Here is an 18,223-nt window from a genome sequence, read left to right as displayed (position 1 = left end):
CCCCCCGCAAGGAGGGCAAATGAGAGCAGCTGTCAAAGCACCATGGAGAGCTCCTTGTGAGCAACTTTCATTGAGGAATGGAGGTGAACTGTGGCCTTTTGAGCTGCTGTCCAGCCTTCTCCTAATCTCCTCCTGGTATTGCACTGGCAAGGTGGTGTGAAAAACACTCAGAACTAGGGGAAAGTCCCTCTGATGTGCTGGGGGATTTGGTTCAGTGGGCTCCTGCCTATCAGTGGACCCATGATTCCTACCTGATTCAGTGAACCCCTGATCACTATCATCTGGCTCAGACCCAGAAACCTGTTTCAGCCCCTCAACTGATGGTGCTGCTGTATCTGACTCAAGTGTCCTGGTCACTCACTGGGCTCCAGGGTCAAGATTGCTTTGTTGCAAATAAAATGTACCACATATTATTATGGTTCATTTGACACCCCCCCCCCCTTTGAGCCTGTGAGAATTTCTGGAATGATACGCATCTCTTAGCAAGTTGTTTTTCATCTTGCTTTAGTCCATGCCAGCAGCAGATACAGAACAGAACCTCCCTGGTAACCAGTTGCGGTGACTAAGCAGAGCTCTTCTGAGCACTGAGTGCATGAGAAGGAAGCTTAGATAATAAAATTATTACAATTAGGAGAAGCACATGTACTGCATAAGAAAAGAGGCTAATGTTCGCTGAAAAGAGAGTAATGTTATATGGATTAATACGTTTAGTGGAAGAGGGGAGGGCATATTACATGTGACTATGCCCTTCCGTTTGATAAAAGTCATTTACGAAAATAGTTTTGTAATCACATCATATGATTTGTTTGTTTATATCACAGAGTTAATTTTCTACCAGTTTCCTAAACATAAGAATACAGCTGAGGTACCGATTTTTAGTTTTTAACCAGTTTGTTTTGAATATCCACAGTGGGAGGATTGAGAAGTCTGCTCAGTTATTTTTGCAGGTTAATTCATTGGATCCTTGATCACCGTCCTTGTCTCTGCTAGATCTCTTGGCAGCCTTTTATGCAGGAATAATTGTAAATGGCACTGTCATCATGATCAAATATGGAATTTTAGTTTATGGTTCTCCTCAGGAACTAGCAAACATTGTTAAATTGAATCTTTAGCTGAATGATCGTCCAGAACCTTTATGTCCATGGGCTCTTAAGCATTAAGAAACGTATCTCCAGAGAGCCCTAGAGACATTACAACACTCTTCACTGAAGAATGCCCTCAATATGTTTTGGATTCCAATTCCAATTTTGGACTACAATTATAGTCCAAAATATCTGGCTGGCAGGAACCAGGTTGGCAAAGGTTGGGTTAGAGTCTACTGTTACCTTTTTGTAAAGATGGACAGAAAACTAGTTTGCTTGCCCTTGTTGGGGGTTTTGTGTGTGTGTGTGTGTGTGTGTGTGTGTGTGTGTGTGGCAAGAGTTTTAATTCTCTAGTTCTTACCACTATGTAGTATGCCTGAGTTCTTCATTAGGTGGTGTGGTTGATGCCCTGTCACTAGAAATTAATTATCCCATCATGGCTCTCTCCGGGTATACTGCATGGGAATGTTGAAATGTTTCTTTACTAATCCTTTTTAGGGCAGATTAGCTCATAAAGATTGTTTTTGACAAACTGCAGGTTTGAAGAAGTGGAGTTGGAATGAAAGGAGCTGAGATAAAGAAAGCGTCTTATATGCATCCTCAGATAGGTTTTATCCTAGCCCTATATATCTGGAATGAAAATGATGCAGCTTGCACCCTTCCTAGCAACAATTGAAAGAAAATCACCACTTAACTATTAATTGAATATAACTGCACAAGGCTGGTGTCAAAAGATATTAATTTCCATGTTTAAATTATGAATGAGAATACAGGCCACACTTTGTACCAGGAAGCCAGCAGATATATTTTAACATTGGTAGGATACGGTTCATGTGATTGGTTTTCATTGATAAGCAAACTGCTGTATTTTATAGCAGTTGAAGTTTCTAAATAGATTTCAAAAGCAGCTTCATATATAGCATATTGTAGAAATCTAGTCTAGGTATTAATCATGGCATGGATTAATGCAACCAGGCTGTTTGTTCAGGAGTGGTTGCAGCCGTTGCTTTGTTTGGCTGATATTTTGTTTGATGACTGAAATATAAATATTGCTACAGGGATTACTCCTAAACAACTAGGGAGGGGGAGAAGAAACCATTTCTGGTCATAGGTACCAGCAGTGAAAACACTATTACTACAGTCGATACACTGAGTACCACCAGATGATAGCTGTGGCAAAACGAAGGACAAGTTGAATAATGGGAATGATGAACAACAGACATTGTGCAATGAATTTCTCACACTGAGAATGTGGCTGCAGGCAACAACTTGAAATAAAGGATTAGGCTGCTGTGTTCATTTAGTGTTTATCAGGCTAGCCCTGTCAACAGGATTCTTATTCCATATTCTTTCAAGAGTGTTGCAAAGTAGAAGCTCAGCAACACACACGCCTTACCGGCCAAACTAGTCTGCTTCACACTTAAGGCTTGGCTGTTGCTTCTCAGCTCAAAGTCTAATATAAAGAAAACACTTTGAAGATGGAGATCTGTAATTAAAGCACAGTCCCAACGAGAGAGGTACTGTGAATGGGTGGTTCATCTGCCTGGGAAGATGGTGTTCAGCTTATTCTGAACAAGGCTGCATTTCCCATAAAGGGTTCAGGCTCACAGTCTGTGGTACAGATAGAGCCAGCCTTGACCTTTGAGGTCCAAATGGGTTCCATACCACATACCACTTCCAAGTCTTCTGTAGCTGCTGTCATCCCTCCTGTTTTCCATGGCTCCAGACTTGATTGTGGCATAGGACTGCCCTTGGAGACACTTGCAAAACATCAGCTAGTCCAGAATTTAGCTTGTGGGTTACTAAACTGGGAAAAGCCCTAGGGAACACATCATGTGAAGCTACTTCTCTGGCTGCTGATCTGTTTCTAAGTACAATTCAGAGTGCTGGTGCTTATCTTCAAAGCTCTTTATGGTTTGAGTCCTGGGTACCTCAAGGGCCTTCTCTTTCCACAAATACCTGCCTGTCCGTTTAAGTCTTCATCAGAGGCCTTTTTCCTGGTGCCCCAATCTTCAGAATTCAGACAGATGGAAACTGTTTCAGAAGTCAGACAGATGGAAATGGATGCCTCTAATGCCTTTTTGGCTCCAGGCAGGGGCCTTTTTTATTTTTCCTATGCCTTCTTTTAAAACACAAATTGAATTGGTTTTTGTTTGCTCTGCTGATGTTTCATTTTTCATTTGCAGAATTTTAGTGTGAGCCATTTGGAGAACCTTGTGTATTGAAGGCGGGGTTCAAATCTTAGGATAAATGAAGTTGAAATTCAGAAATATGTGACACATACCACCTTCAGCTGTGAATAAAGCATTCTCAGTCCTACATTACAGAGGTGCCTAGAGATGAAAGGTCATGACTGAGGATAGTGTAGTGTAACTGGCATCACTGGCTTCTTTCCCCCCGTTTTCAGACTCTCATCATTTGCCAACTTAAAAATTAGGGTCAATTCGAGAGGTGAGGTGGTGCATATTTATGTATACTTGAATTTATTTCCTCGCATAATGTTTATTTCATAATAATACCGCATAAACTTTGAAAAACAATTTGTATCATCAAACTCTAATCAAACTTAGTAATATCTGTTCTTGAGGAATTCAGAGGGAGTGATAAGATAAGATTTAAAGATGCTTCAGAAATATATATGATTTGTTCCTCCCTACTAAGCTATATGCATGCTGGCTATGAATCATAGGTTTGGCTATTGTCAGGGGTTCAGGAGCAGAGACACAGGAGGGGGAGCAAATGGAGAGCGAGGAGGAGGAATCCGAGGGGGGAGTAGGCAGTGACAGTGGTCAGAGAGATTCCTCGAGTCTCACCAGCGAATCGGAAGACTCGCAGAAGGGAGCGCCCGTGGCCAGGGCGAGGGGGGTGCCAAAGGGGAAGCCCCAGAAACAAGGGGCCAGCGGGGACTCATTGAGCAGCAGCTGGAAATCAGGACCAGCTTCCCCACCAGAGCACAGTAGGGGGGAGGAGTCCCAGGAATCGGGAACAGTGTTCTCGCCACCAGCGAGAGGAGATGAGTCAGGGTTGACCACGCCCACATCGGAGAGCGGGGGAACGGTCAGGAGGAAGGTTACCGGCTGGGCGCGCGCGCCAAGTTCAAATGTACAGGCGAGCGGCACAGCAGGTAGCCCGGATGAGGAGCCAGGTCCTAAAGCCCGCCGGAAGGAAGGGCAAGACTCAGGAGGGTCAGCGTCAGAAGAGTCCAGGAAGGAGGAAACCCCAGGGGGCAGAAGGACCCAGCGAAGAAAGGAACAGCGCAGGAGGTGGAGCCGGGCTAGGATCTTAAACTGGTGCGGAAGGGGTAGTGAGTCAGAGGGGACTTCGCCGGTCTGAAGTCAAGACGTAGGATTGCACGCTCTGGGGTTTGAAATGGAAACTAAGCTTCAATAAAGACTTTTGTACATTAAATCAACTGGGCGTTGGTCCTCTGTGAGCTGGGACCTGGAGGCAGTCCTGACAGCTATGATTAAAATTAATTATAAAATTAATGGGAGAAAATAAAAATTAAGGATTCTACATACTATGTTAAGTGCTGCTTGCTCTCTTCAAACAGAATATATCAAAGCTGAGAAAGAAATAGGTGGGTAATGGAACATCTTACAACGTAGGATAAATGGCTAAGAAGACTGTTTCCTCTCAAAGCTCTTTTTTTAAAAAAGAAATCCTTAAGGTTGGAGATGATGGAGGAACAGAAAAGCATGAATAGTCTGTTCTAATATTAATATTTAGGGTACACTTAATGAAATCACCATAAAATACATAGTTAAAACAAGCAAAATATCTCCCCCCTCAACTATCTGCAAAAACACAATTGATTATAGATGTCCTTTCTATAGATTTGTTAGTGGTCACAAATTTAACTTGAGTTTCTCAAAGGCACAGGCAACATCATACAATTCTGAAATATGTATGCTAAATAAGAAAGATAGCCAGAGCATATATTGTATCCCCTCCTTCAGTATGTCTCTAAACATTAAAACAGTCAGAAGCAATTTACAGAGAGCAGAGTACGTACTCTATTAGCGTCTTGTGGTGTTACAGTTTCTCAAAGCAATGCAGAACTGGACGAGGGAAATTATGGGTTGACGGAATGAGTCTATTTTTCAGTTGGCTTTCGGGCAAAATGGCTTGGCATTGTCTGTTTTCACTAAGGGAAAAAATGAGGCACAATATTGGATAGGAAGGGAAATCAAATTATGATAACATTTTCATTCAGTACATTGTAGTTTAAACAGTAATTAGTTCCATATTGTTTAACTCTGTTTGTAATTCCCTATTGGATGCTTGATCAAGTATCTGCAAGTCTCACTGACTTACATTTGCAAAGGTAAGGTTCATATTTGATACACCTAGTGGGCAGTGGGGCTGTTAGCACCACTTGCTTACAAACTGTGTCACATATTCTGTCCTTGAATGATTGGCTTTAATGTTCAAATGTCATTCTCCAGGCTAGCTACTGAATCATATTTTTAAGAAAATGAAGAAAGAACATTAAATCCACGATAAAATAGATTTGAAGTAGATCGTATAAAAGGAAGCACAATTCTGAGAACAATCAATTCTGTATTAAAATATATGCCCACTTTTTGTGTAATACTCAAGCATTTCACTTTGCAGTAGTGAAATAGATTTTAATGGGACTGCTGTATGGGAATTTGAAAATTGTAGCCTATTAAATACAAGAAGTTTGCTCATAGAAATTATGACATGGACTTAGTTTTAAATCACCAAAAAATGTTTTTGTGCATGAACATATGGCGTGGTTGCATTTTGGGGTCTCAAATATGCCTACAACACTCTTATTGTTAATTATTATTATTATTTATTGAATTCATATACCACCCTATACCTGGAGGTCTCACACTCCACATACACACTTCTTTTCAAGGACCAAGAAGCCACAAATGGCAGGCTTGAATGCTCACTTGCAGATAGATTCACAATAGAAATGGCTCTGAATGATCATATAGGTCACATTTTGTATTTCAAGCAAGCCTGCAGCAAACCACTATTCTTTCTGCTGTCGTGGCAGTGTTTCTTTCCTCAGATATTCTCCAGCTTGCTGGGGAGAGGGGGGAATCGGTCAGGGGGATTTATACTGGACTCTAAGCCTGTTTAGCTGGGTCATGTGACCTGGCAGCTGGGCGTAAGTTCTCCTGGCAAAAACAGTGCAACTCAACCAAACAACGGGGGCCAATGGTGAGGGCCCAATCCTTGGATATTGAGATCAGACTCATCTGAAAGAGCACTCGGGATCCAGTGCAACTTCACATAGCAGGAGCAGGAGGATGTAAAGTGAGCATGCTCCAACCTCATCTCACTTTACTTCTTGCCTCCCATGTGTGGGCTGATGTCTCTTGAGCTCCCCATATAAAGACTTTTGCACCTGGTGAAAAGCACTTTGCGCTCAGGAAACACTCCACAAACACTCGGCATCTTGGCACCTGCCACAGACCACACCCAAGAAATGAGGAACAAACGAGGCCTTTGTGCTAACCCTGCTCCCAGGTTCTCCCCAACAGGAACACGGCGGCGGTGGAGGCAGCACTCAGTCAACAGCAGCAACACTCACCCAAGGACACAGAAAACAAAGGTGAGTCTGGGAGGAGGGGTCCCCAGAGGATGCCCCATCAATGGTGCCATTCCCACAAATAGCCCCCACAGCATCCAGGAGCACTTCTCCCTCTAGAGGTGGGGGAATTCTGAAGCCCAATCAGCACCCCTCCCAGTCCTGAATACAGTATGTGGCATTGCTTGCACCATGGGTGCCAAGAATGCACAGAAAGAGGTAAGGGGTCACCAGTCATGGGGAGGCATGTACAGTCACCAGCCCTCATTGTCACCTTGCTGTTCCACTGCCTTACTAGGCACGCAGCTACAGAGGAGGCAACAGCAGCAACTGCACCACCAGCGGATGTGATCCAGGAGGGAGAGCTGCACCAGCAGACAGGTAGGGGACAACACCTCTTAACAGCCACCCCTCCTTCTCCATTCAGCCAGTCGAGCCACATCCTCACCTCAACACAAGGAGCCCCAATCAACCTGCAAGCTCCATGACTCCAACAAAGGTATGCATCCCCACCCATGCCCATGGTGAGAGAAGGAGGAAAATCAGTCTCAGCTGATGTGCCAATAGCACTTGGGACCCACCTCACAGGTCCCACCCACCCCTTCTTCTCGCCACTGTGCCAAGGGGCTGTTTATCCCACGTGTTACCACTCCCTTCCTTTGTTTGCAGGCCACGAGTCAACGGATGCTGCACCCACAATGAAGCCCCGTAATGCAGAGAGGCAGCCCTGTGAATGAAACTCCTTGGAAGGAAGGGGATCCCTGTTCAAAGAGTGCTCAATAAAAACCAAATGTCCGCAACCATCAGCTCTGTCTCCCATTTATTCATGCGTCGCAACAGGAGGGGAGACTGCATTCCCACCACTGGGGCTGCTCTGCAGGGTCCCTGGTCTCTTGACTATAACTCTCAGAAGCCCCTGCTGTGGAACAGTCAGTACCAGCAGGGGCAAGGGAGGAGACAGGCAGTGAAAGAAAACAGCAACACCTCACACTTCAACCATCTGCCAGCTGGGGAACCAAGCAGCAGCCCAACACTACTGCACACCACAGGGCCTGGGGCAAGGGGAAGGGAGACGGACCCACAAATGGGGAGGGAGGATGAGCTGCCATCTAGCTGGGGGATAGCTAGAGGGCATCTAGTGGCTCCATGGTATAGAAGGAGAATGCTTCATGGCCCAAATATCACCCTGGCTATGTAGCTGCAAGCAGCTGTCCTGTGTGGCTCCTAGACATGGTGAGGAGCTAGCGGAACATCTCCCTGCACCCTGGAGCCCCTGCTCACTTGACTTGGTGCCCAAGGGCAGCTCTCACACCACCACCGCATTCTGTAGCATGTTATACGCCATCAACACCTGTGACATCCTCTTGGGGGATACCTCCCCGCCCCTGGTGTGAAGAAGGTAGCAAATGAGATTTCAGACGTGTTTGATAGTGGTGCGCGCCGAGTGGTGTACTTGGTTGTGATAAGGAGTCATGAGGAAGGACCTCAGTGTGTAGCCATACTGTGCTGTTGTTGAGTGTGGCTGTGTGATTGGTGGCATGGGCATGCCCAGCACATGTGATATGCTGTGTGTACTGATTGGCTGCTGGAGTATTGCTAGGGGACATTGTGGGCTCTCTATCCCATTTGTTTACATTCCTAGGCTGTTGATTGCACACCACTTTCTTTTTTCTTTTTCTTTGCATTTTTCCATTACATACATTCATTTCTTTCTCTGTGGTATTTTAGTTTTTCTTATCATCTCTTTTAAACATCTAATACAGTAGTATCTATTACATCTCTAGTCATGTCCAATCATTTAATTTTGCTGCATCGCCTCAGTTTGTATCCCCTCCTTTTTCTGTACACATCCTTTCTCCCTTTTCTACTGTTCATAAACCTATCCCCACTTGTATGTTTAACATTATTCTCCTCTTTTTAAAAATACATTTCTAGTAATTCCCACTCACTTCATGTTATTTTCTTGTCCGTATTCCTTATTGTAGCCATCATATTGACTAATTCTATAAATTCTATTAGTTTGAACAGCTGCTGATCTTGTCAGGATTGCCCTTTCTTTCCAAATTTTCACATATGCTATCTTTGCCACTGCTGTTGCATAGGGAAATATTTTTTGTTTTGTTTGTGAGTTCTTGTCCTATTACAGCTAGCAGGAAGGCTTCTGGGTTTTTTGGGAGGGGGCATTCACCTCACACCACTTTCTTCGATCTCAGTGTGACCTTGCAGTTCATACACATCCACTCAAGGTGCCAGGGAATTCTTCCTTTCGTGTCAACAGGTGGGCACTGGCTCTCTGCAATTTGGTTGCTTATTTCCAATCAGCTGGCATTTCCCCCTCTCTGGGTCTCCTGAATTAGCTCTGAATCTGGTGTCCCTTGTTCCAGTTTAATTTAAACCAGCCTAATGCTGGCTTCCTGTGTGTAGGATGGTCCAGTAAATTGTGAGAGCCAGTGTGGTGTAGTGGTTAAGAGCAGTAGGCTTGTAATCTGGTGAACCAGGTTTGAGTCTCTGCTCCTCCACTTGCAGCTGCTGGGTGACCTTGGGCTAGTCACACTTCTCTGAAGTCTCTCAGCCCCACTCACCTCACAGAGTGTTTGTTGTGGGGGAGGAAGGGAAAGGAGAATGTTAGCCACTTTGAGACTCCTTTGGGTAGTGATAAAGCGGGATATCAAATCCAAACTCTTCATCATGTACAGCCATTAGCTGGCTGTCTTCCAGGAACTAAGCCTTTCCCTTGCATATTCCCTTGCTTGGAACTGTCTCTTCCTAGTCATCCACCCCACTGACTGCCAGTGAGTCTCATAACTTGCACTGTAGGCTTTTTCCCGGAATGGAGCCAGACCACGCAAATAGCTTGAAAGTCATAAACTCCAGGCTCAGTTAATTTTAAGATAAGAGTTCTTTAGAAAAGGTCCTTTAAAAAAAAGAAAAAACTAAGCCTGACAGTTATTTAATGCTAATCTCTGCAGTTGAGAGTGTTTGGTGAAGAGCAAATAACTCTTCTAGAGTACCCATGTAGTTCAAAACCAATACATTGGCAGGATCAATTATTGGAAAAACTATCAGTATATGTATATGTAAGCACTAGCTAAGTGCAGAAAAATCTTCCACCCAAATAATCTGGAATAAGATAGTAATTGAGCCACTAAAGTAAATTCCTTTATATGGGTGATCAACTCCTGACGCGCCCTAGTGGAACCCTTTGAAATGTAGGACTTGGGTGAACTTTCTTAGGGGCTCCTATTTTGCTTCTTGAAACAGCTTGAAGGGAATAAGCAACAGATATAAGTGTTTGGGTTATGCATTCTGATATTTACTTTTGCATCTGCCTAGATGAGATTGTTGTTCTCCATCCAAATGTGTTGGCTGGAACTTTATGGTCAACTCTTATGGTTCTGGTGATCCATTATCTGGCAAACTTGGCAAAAGCCAGCGACGTGGCTCCGTTTATGCTAGACATTTCCCCAGTATTGTGATGTCTCACTCACTTACAAGCCACGTGACAAAATCACCAACCCATAACGCGCCTTCAATTCTAGTATTATTCAGATGGGTTCTGATTTTTTCTTGTTTACTGTTCTTACAGTTTTTACAGTGTGGATGGATCAATCTGAGTTGCTTTCAGCCTGCTTTCAGAACTGCTTTGGCAAACTTTCTGCCCTCACTTTTAATTAGGTGATGCAGGAAATAGGTGATTGTCTTGACCTTCACCAATCAGTCTAGGTGGTCAGCTATTTTTTAATTTAGGCAGTATTTTTTCATATCAGAGGCATTATGTCTCTGAATACCCATTGCTGAGAATCACAGGTTAGCAAAGTGCCATTGCACTCATGTCCTGCCTGCCCATAGCTGTCAACTTTCAGATTTGAAAATAAGGGATCAGCAGCCTCAAAAATAAGGGATCAGCAGCCTCACCTGTCCCAGGGACAGTCTACGGGATATCTAACAATCCGGGATAGCAGTGGGAAACGGCACTGGAATAAGGGAATTTCCTGCAAAAAAAGGGAAGATTGACAGCTATGTGCCTGCCTGCCTGCTTTCCACAAGCATTTAGTAGGCCACAATGAGAACAGAATGCTGGACTAGATGATCCATTGGCCTGATCCAGAGGCTCACACAGAGTTATCATTCCCAGCAACCCTTAACAAACAGCAGTGCCCAGAATTCTTGGAGGGAAAGAAAATCCTGTAAAGGTACAGAAAACAGTTTGATGCATAAAGTACCCAAATCATCCATGCTCGTGACGAGAGAGGGGGGGAAGAATAGAATGTCACCCATAAGTAGGGCACATTGTAATTCAAGAATGCCACATAAAAAAATGAAACTAGTAACTAAAGGTGATGAGACAACCTTGTTATGCACTTAATACTGTGTAATGCAGAAGTTTTAGTCAGATAACCTACTTACATTAGTCAATGTACTTTGCAGAGATTTTTAGTCTGAACAAAGAGGTTGAGAATGCTAATGAATGGTGGATTTTGTTTAAAGCCAAAAGAGAGGATAAAAAAGTAAAAATAGACAAAGTTCATTTACAAAAAAAAAAAAGAATGTTTTCATTTACAAAAATGTTAGCACCTTTTGTTCTCACAACAAATGAAAGAGGTGGGAAAAGTGTGTATATTTGGTTGGTACTAAGTGTTCTTTGAATAAGCCCAGTATGCGTTTTTATAGGTCAGGATTGTTCCATTTGTTTGTACTTTTATATTGTCTACCAACCTAAATAATTACCAGCCAGTTGCCAACCTCACTTTTGGGAGCAAGGTTCTTGAGCAGTTGGTCACTGACCAGATCCAGGCGGAGGAGACTGATTTTCTAGAGCCATTTCAGCTGGGGTTTTGGCCTGGCTTTGGCACAGAAACTTCCCTGGTCGCCTTATATGATGACCTCTGAAGGGAAAGAGGCAGAGGCAATGTGTCCCTGTTAATCTTCCTTGACCTCTCAGTGTCTTTGAATAGCACTAACCACTGTATCTTCCTTGACAAGGCTGAGTTGGTGGCACTGCTTTGTAGTGGTTCCGGTCCTACTTGAATGGTCATCTCAGTGGGTGATGCTTGGGGAGTGTTTTTGTGTCCCTGTTAATCCTCCTTGACCTCTTGGCGGCTTTCAACACATTGACCTCTCTTGGAGAGGTTATCTGCGTTAGGGGTTGGTGGCACTGCTTTGTAGTGGTTCCAGTCCTACTTGGATGGCTGTCTTCAGCGGGTGATGCTTGGGGGGGAGTTTTTGGCACCATGGGGCCTTCAGTGTGAGGTCCCTCAAGGCTCAGTTCTATCCCCCATGTTGTTTAAACTCTATATGAAGCTGCTAAGTGATCTGGAGTTTTGGAGTGTGTTGTCAGCAGTATGCTGATGACACACAGCTCTATTTCTCCTTTGCATCTCCAGGCATGGCAGAGGATGTGCTAGACCAGTGTCTTGCCTCAGTAATGGACTGGATGAGAGCCAACAAACTGAAGCTCAATCCAGATAAGACAGAGGCACTGTTATGGGGTGGTGCCCTAGACCTAGACTCGCTTTATAGGAGCAGGTACGTAGCTTGCATAGGTAGATGGAGATCATCCAACAGTTGTGCAGCATGCTGTCCCACCTCCACATCTCTAAAATTGGCACGGAGGCTGGGGTTTGTTTGGCACCTATATGATGAACACCTGGATATGCAGATCATAAGAGGCTAAGAAATAAAAACACCCACCCACACCCACCCTACTAACCTTCCATGCTTAGGAGCCTTAAAGGACAGGCAGGGGAAGTTTGGACAGCACTGCCTGAAGCCCCCTTCAGCACCTTTGGGCAGCACCACCCAAGTAGCTACTGTCCCTCAGGAAAGGTCAGTGGAGGTGTTAGGCACTGGTGCACGTGGGGGAGAGGGGCGTCCTTGCAGTGATGCCCAATCCAGCATGTTTCCCACTAGCTCTTCTACTTTAAGGTGCTACTTTAAGGAGCTCACGAAAGGCTGATGTGAGAGCACAGCTTGAAAGTTCTTAGCATCCCAAACTCATCACACTCCTTACCAGCCCTTTCTTTGGGAACAGCCGGTGAAGTGGGGGTGGGGGACGCCTGGCAGATTCAGTTTTTGGCTTGGGCACCATGGCCAGCCCCAAATGGTACCCCCTGATTTAACCGAATAACAAGCGGAGCCTGCAAGAGAAACAAAAAGTTTGCCTCCCTTCTTGTGCTGCATGATTCGTTTTTGTCCGCCTGTGATCGTTCTCCCTTGTTCAGACCCGGGGGGGAGTCAATATTTATTACAGCCATCTGGGGACGAAGCACGCGAATTGCACATGTCGCTGCTTTTGGCACCCCCCCCCCCTTTCTAATGTTTGCAGTCCTGCCAGGCCTGGTGGGATGGCAGCCCTGAGCGGCGGCTGCCAGGGCAGCCATTCGAGGGAGAGGGCGGCAGGCTGGCTGCTGATTGGCCTCGCCGCCCACGGAGGCTGCGCCCTCCGCCCCCGCCCGCTCTCCACAAACCGGAGTCCCCTCGGCTGCCGCCGGGCGCCCAGGGAAGGCGGGAAAGGCTGTCGCTGGTCCGCTTGCCCTTGCGGAGCCCCAGCGGCCTTGGCTCGCGTTCCGCCCCGCAGAGCCCCCGAGGAGCACCTGCTGCGGCGGCGGCCGCCGAGACGCCTCGTCGCCCGTCCCTCGCCAAGAGCAGCAGGGCCGAGGCCGGCGGCGGGATGGGGAGGCAGAGCGCGGGCGGGCCGGGGCGCAGCATGCTGCGCTCGCCGAGCCGGAGCAGCCTGTCCGCCTCCTTCGAGGCGCTCGCCGTTTACTTCCCCTGCATGAACTCCCTGGAGGAGGAGGAAGAGGAAGAGGAGGTGAAGAAAGGCGGCGGAGGTGAGGCGCGCGCGCGAAAAGCAGGCGGCGGCGGGGGGGGGGGCGCCCGCTGCAGCAACCGGTGGGCTGCTTGGCGCGGGACGGTCTCTGCAGCAGCGCCCAGAAACTGAGAAAGTGGCTCGCCAACAAGCCCCGCACAGTCTGAGTTTGACGGTACCCGAGTGGATGCTTCAGTTGCCCTTGTCCTAAGCGCGGCAGTAAGATTGTGTCCTTGCCATTAAACGGAGACTCTTGAATGCGTTTGTGCTGCTGCGTATTTAACTTGGCAAAGGTGCCATAATAATTCAGGGTGTCCATTCCTGCATTCGAAATAGATCCTTTTACCGTTTTCCCAACTAAATGCGCCGAAGTTTGGTTTTTGAAGGACTTGGGGGTTTTGGACACATTGCACAACACTTCTAACTCAAGTTATACACATTAAAGTTCCATTCATTTCATTGTAAGATAATTTAGGTGTGTTTTGGAAATCCATTGGTAGAACTGGTTTTAAAAGAAGCCCTTTGGTTGTCGCTGAAAGTGTGACTCTGAAATGATGTGATTTGGTAGTCATTAATGTGACAATTTAATTTGCGCTTACAATACTGTAGTTGAATATTTTCTCCTGGTTCGTACACTGAGATAGAAGTCTTGTTTTTACACAAAGAAGCAATTCCATGGTTCCTACCTCCACTGTCAGAAGGCAGAATGCCACTGAATGCCAGTTGCTAGGAATCCTAAGTGGGGAGAATGCTTTCTTCCTGTTGAGTTCCTGGTTAAGATGAGAGTTGAACTAGCAAACTTCCCATCTCAGGTTCTTCACAGTGCGATCCTATCCACATCTACTCAGAAGTTAAGACCATTAAGTTCTATGGGACTTATTCGTGGGTAGGATTGCAGCCATAGCCACTACACCAGTTACATAGCCAGCACCATTCTAAATATATGTATTGCTTCATTCACCAGGCTCTGTATATTTATCACACAACTCTGGAGATAATTTTGCAGTGGTTTGCCTGTTTGCTTATCTGGGTATGAAAAAGAACCCATCCAGGAGCCCTAAAAGGTTGTGGATTTGTTCAGCTCACTTCAGTCCCTGATTCACCCTTCAGACATGCTCACAAATCAGAGGTGGAAATGATTTCAGGGCTCCTGGTTCAGGGTAACAAACTTTGTAAACCTTGTAAACAGAGCCTTACTAATGAACTGCAGGGTTTTCATTTATTAAACTTTAGCCACGTTAATCTTCGGCTTCCATCAAATAGTATAGAATAGCATAGCATACCATAACTATCTTTAGAAATAGGTGCACTTAAGCGTTTGCTTTAGGTTTAATCACCTTGAAATTTTCCTGTGGCTGACAGTATTATCAAATAGTGGCTATCATTTCTATTGGTCAGATCCCACCTTCTCACGGGAAAAGAAGATGTTCCATGATACTTCTCACTGAGTGCATTGTGAATATCTGCTCTGCACTAAGCATACAGATAAACTGAAATAAAATATTGTATAAATGTACTTGCGCTTCTTGAGGTTCTATAGCAGCCTTCATCATCCAGTGCCCTCTAAATATTTCAGACTACAACACTCATTAGATCCAGTTCCAGCTCCAGCACCAACTCTGACCTGTGTCCAGGGTTTGTACAGTGAAAATGTGGACGGAGTTCCTGAACCTTTTAAAAGTTGTATGGAAGAAGGACTTTCAGCAAGTCTTGTTTCTGGTGTGTTGTGTATGCAACACTGCTGGCATTGAATATTTGCCCCCACAGTTAAATCTGATAATAAATCAAGTGGGAGGCTGGCTCCTTCCAGAATTGTTGCACTGGCCTCATTTGCAAAATTAAACCTTTTACAGCACAAGCCTATGCATGTTAATCCAGAAGTAAATCCCATTGGGGATAAGAAAGTGTAGGAGGGTAGCGGTGCTTGCTATTGGTGGCCCAGTATTTGTTCAAAAGCAGAGTTTTCCACTGATACTTTGTGGATGCATTTGTCTAGGTTGGTCATCTGGACTGGTAAAATCTGTGGATGCTAGTCTGACATTCCTTTTGTGGGTTTTGAACTTACCGTATTTTTGTTATGACCAGTGGCTAAAACAACAACATTTTCTTTCATTGGCAGTTGGTGTTTTATGGATTTGACTGTGTGACCTCTTTGAATTGATTGGCTTGCTTAGCATCATGCAGAAATTTCTCATGAAAGGTCAAGGCCATTTCTTCTAATGTATCCATGTCATCCTCTGTTTTCACTGCTCTATTGTACAATCAAGGACAGTAGTTCTGTTCTGCTGTTTGGTTTGGACAGGGGTGAAGGACACAGTAGTCCAAATGTGGTTATAAGGCAAATGATGTCTTCAAAATCTGAAGCTGCTCTTGCAGCCTTACCAAAATACATGGGTCAGAATATTAATAAATGGTATTTCTGCCAAAAGATGATGCAGGTATGCTTGCATAAGCTTGAATATGTAGAACCACCTCTTCCAGCAACAATATGGCCTGTGTTGTGTGCACATACTGATCTTCACATGAATGCAAATTTGATCACATTTTAAATGCCTCTCCCATATTAAAAATGTAGTCCTGCAAGAGCTTCACATTCAAACATGGTGCATGTGTGTGTCTAAATGAGGACTTTTCTCTCCAACATGGCAGAGATATTTTTTATCTGGTTTTTAATGGAGACGCGAAACCTGAATTTTGTAGTGGTACAGAACCATTTTATTTTTTACAATATGTAGATCTATCCTGAGTTACATATGCCATAGACAGAACGACTACTTCAACTGTGATAATTGCTTTTGAAATTCTTTTTTCCTGGTTTTTCTTCTTTTATCTTTACAGTTTTTTGCATCAGAGCAAAAACTAAAAAGGATTATCCCTCTCATTCATTTGCCCATTTCCCAACAGATGTTACCTCTTGCAACTGCTCAAACCCCCCCCCATCACAAGGTGCTTTTTCAGCACCTTTCAGGCCAACTTTGCGTTACTTTTCAAATTGCTGATTCAAATTGCAAGTATCTAAGTGGGTTTTAGTGCTTGCTGCTCCATATATATTTGGATGTTTTTACCCTTTTCTCTCATTTACTGAAATGGACTTCAAATGCTGATGAACTGAAGTGCCAAGAAGATCTTTATCTAACATTAGAAAACACACACACATACACACACTATGGATACTTTATTTTCAGCCAAAATAATACAGTAGAGACATGCTGGTTTTTAAACAAGGATTTAAAATCTGAAGTCCTTTAGCACATAGTTGATGTGTGAGAAATAGAAGCTAAGTTTGGACAGCAGGTGAGAACATCCTGGCATTTCTCAAGAGCCATCTGTAAAAATAGGCCTTAAATTGGGGTCAGCTGTGTACAATCTGAGTTCCATACAGCCATCTCCTCTGAGGTCAAAATTTATCACATTAAATTTTAACAAAGACTACCAAACTATTTTAGTATATTTAGTACATTGTTTTTAAAATGTCTCACACATTTGTCAATGTTTGCCTACACAGTAGGGGGTTTGAACATATAAACAGATTGTAAACCTGCATGGGATGGTACTATGCATAGCTTCCATATGTATAGGCTGTGCCTAGCTGCACCAGTCCACACACACACACACACACACACCCTTTTCAGGTTTATGCATATCACTAATTTCACAATCATTTTAACATTTCAAAACTTGACTTCCTTCCCCCTCTTTCTGCTGTTCGTCAAATTTATTTTTAATATCTTCTGCATATCCACATAAGTTTGCTCATTTATTCATCTACTTTCAATATATACTCCTATGAAACCGCAGGTTATTACAATAATGCTGCCAATGTTCTTATCTGTTTACAATTTATCTGCAAATATTCAATAAGCCAGTTCCATTATTTTATTTAAAAGTTTGCTATCTTGATTTCTTATTCTTCCGGTAAATTTAGCCATTTCTGTGTATTCCATAAGTTTTTGTATCCATTCTTCCTTTGCTGGGTCTTCTGCTTATTTCCATTTTGCGGCGAGTAACATTCTTGCCTCTGTAGTAGCATACATGAATAAGCTTCTGTACAGTTTGGGTAGTTCTGTCCCTATAATTCCCAAAAGAAAAGCTGGGTGTGTTTTTTTACAAACATTATTTTAAACATCCTTTTCAATTCATTATATATCATTTCCCAGGAAGCTTTAACCTTACTACAAGACCACCATATATGATAAAAAGAACCTTCTTTCTCTTTACATTTCCAACACTTATTTGACTTAGATTTAGACATTTTTGCCAGTTTACTCAGTGTTAGATACCATTGATATATCATTTTCATATAATTTTCTCTTAGACCATAACATGCTGTAAATTTTATATCCCTATTTCACAATTGTTCCCATTCTTCCATGTCTATATTATGACCTATATCTATTGCCCAATGTATCATTGAGGATTTTACTTGCTCATTCTTTGTCTCCTGTTCCAATAATATTTTACACATTTTAGACAGCACTTTCACATCACATTCCAACAGGTCTCTCTCCAGTTGTGATATTTTCTCCCAAACCCTTGTATCCTATCTTTCTTAAATACTTCATTCAAATGATGATATTGTATCCATGTTGTTAATTTCCCTGATAATTCCTTAAATTCTTTTAATTTATACTCTCCTCTCTCTTGTTTTAATAAATTTCTGTAAGTTTTCCACCCTTACAGTAAGGTTGGAAGGGTAGCTGCACCAATTCAGATATGAAGATGCAGTTCAGTGAGACATATTTGCATGCAGATGGCCATTCACAA

General features: G+C 43.8%; 1 protein-coding gene across 25 annotated transcripts in view; it reads left to right on the top strand.

The window, feature by feature from the left end:
- Positions 1 to 18,223, top strand: part of RIMS2 (regulating synaptic membrane exocytosis 2) — a 349,650-nt gene that overhangs the window by 316,723 nt on the left and 14,704 nt on the right. The window contains exon 1 of one of the 25 annotated variants that reach the window (XM_081918608.1): positions 13,307 to 13,481. The exons of the other annotated variants lie outside the window; for them this stretch is intronic. Coding sequence (XP_081774734.1) covers positions 13,322 to 13,481 — 160 coding nt within the window. The 5' untranslated portion in view covers positions 13,307 to 13,321. Of the gene's footprint in view, positions 1 to 13,306; positions 13,482 to 18,223 lie in introns of those variants that run through there. 25 annotated transcript variants of the gene reach the window in all.

Source organism: Podarcis melisellensis (genome assembly GCF_964234715.1).
Source record: "Podarcis melisellensis genome assembly, chromosome: 7".
Taxonomy (NCBI): Eukaryota; Metazoa; Chordata; class Lepidosauria; order Squamata; family Lacertidae; genus Podarcis; species Podarcis melisellensis.
Note: the sequence above shows the minus strand (reverse complement) of the source record. Positions and strands in the feature narration are given on the sequence as shown.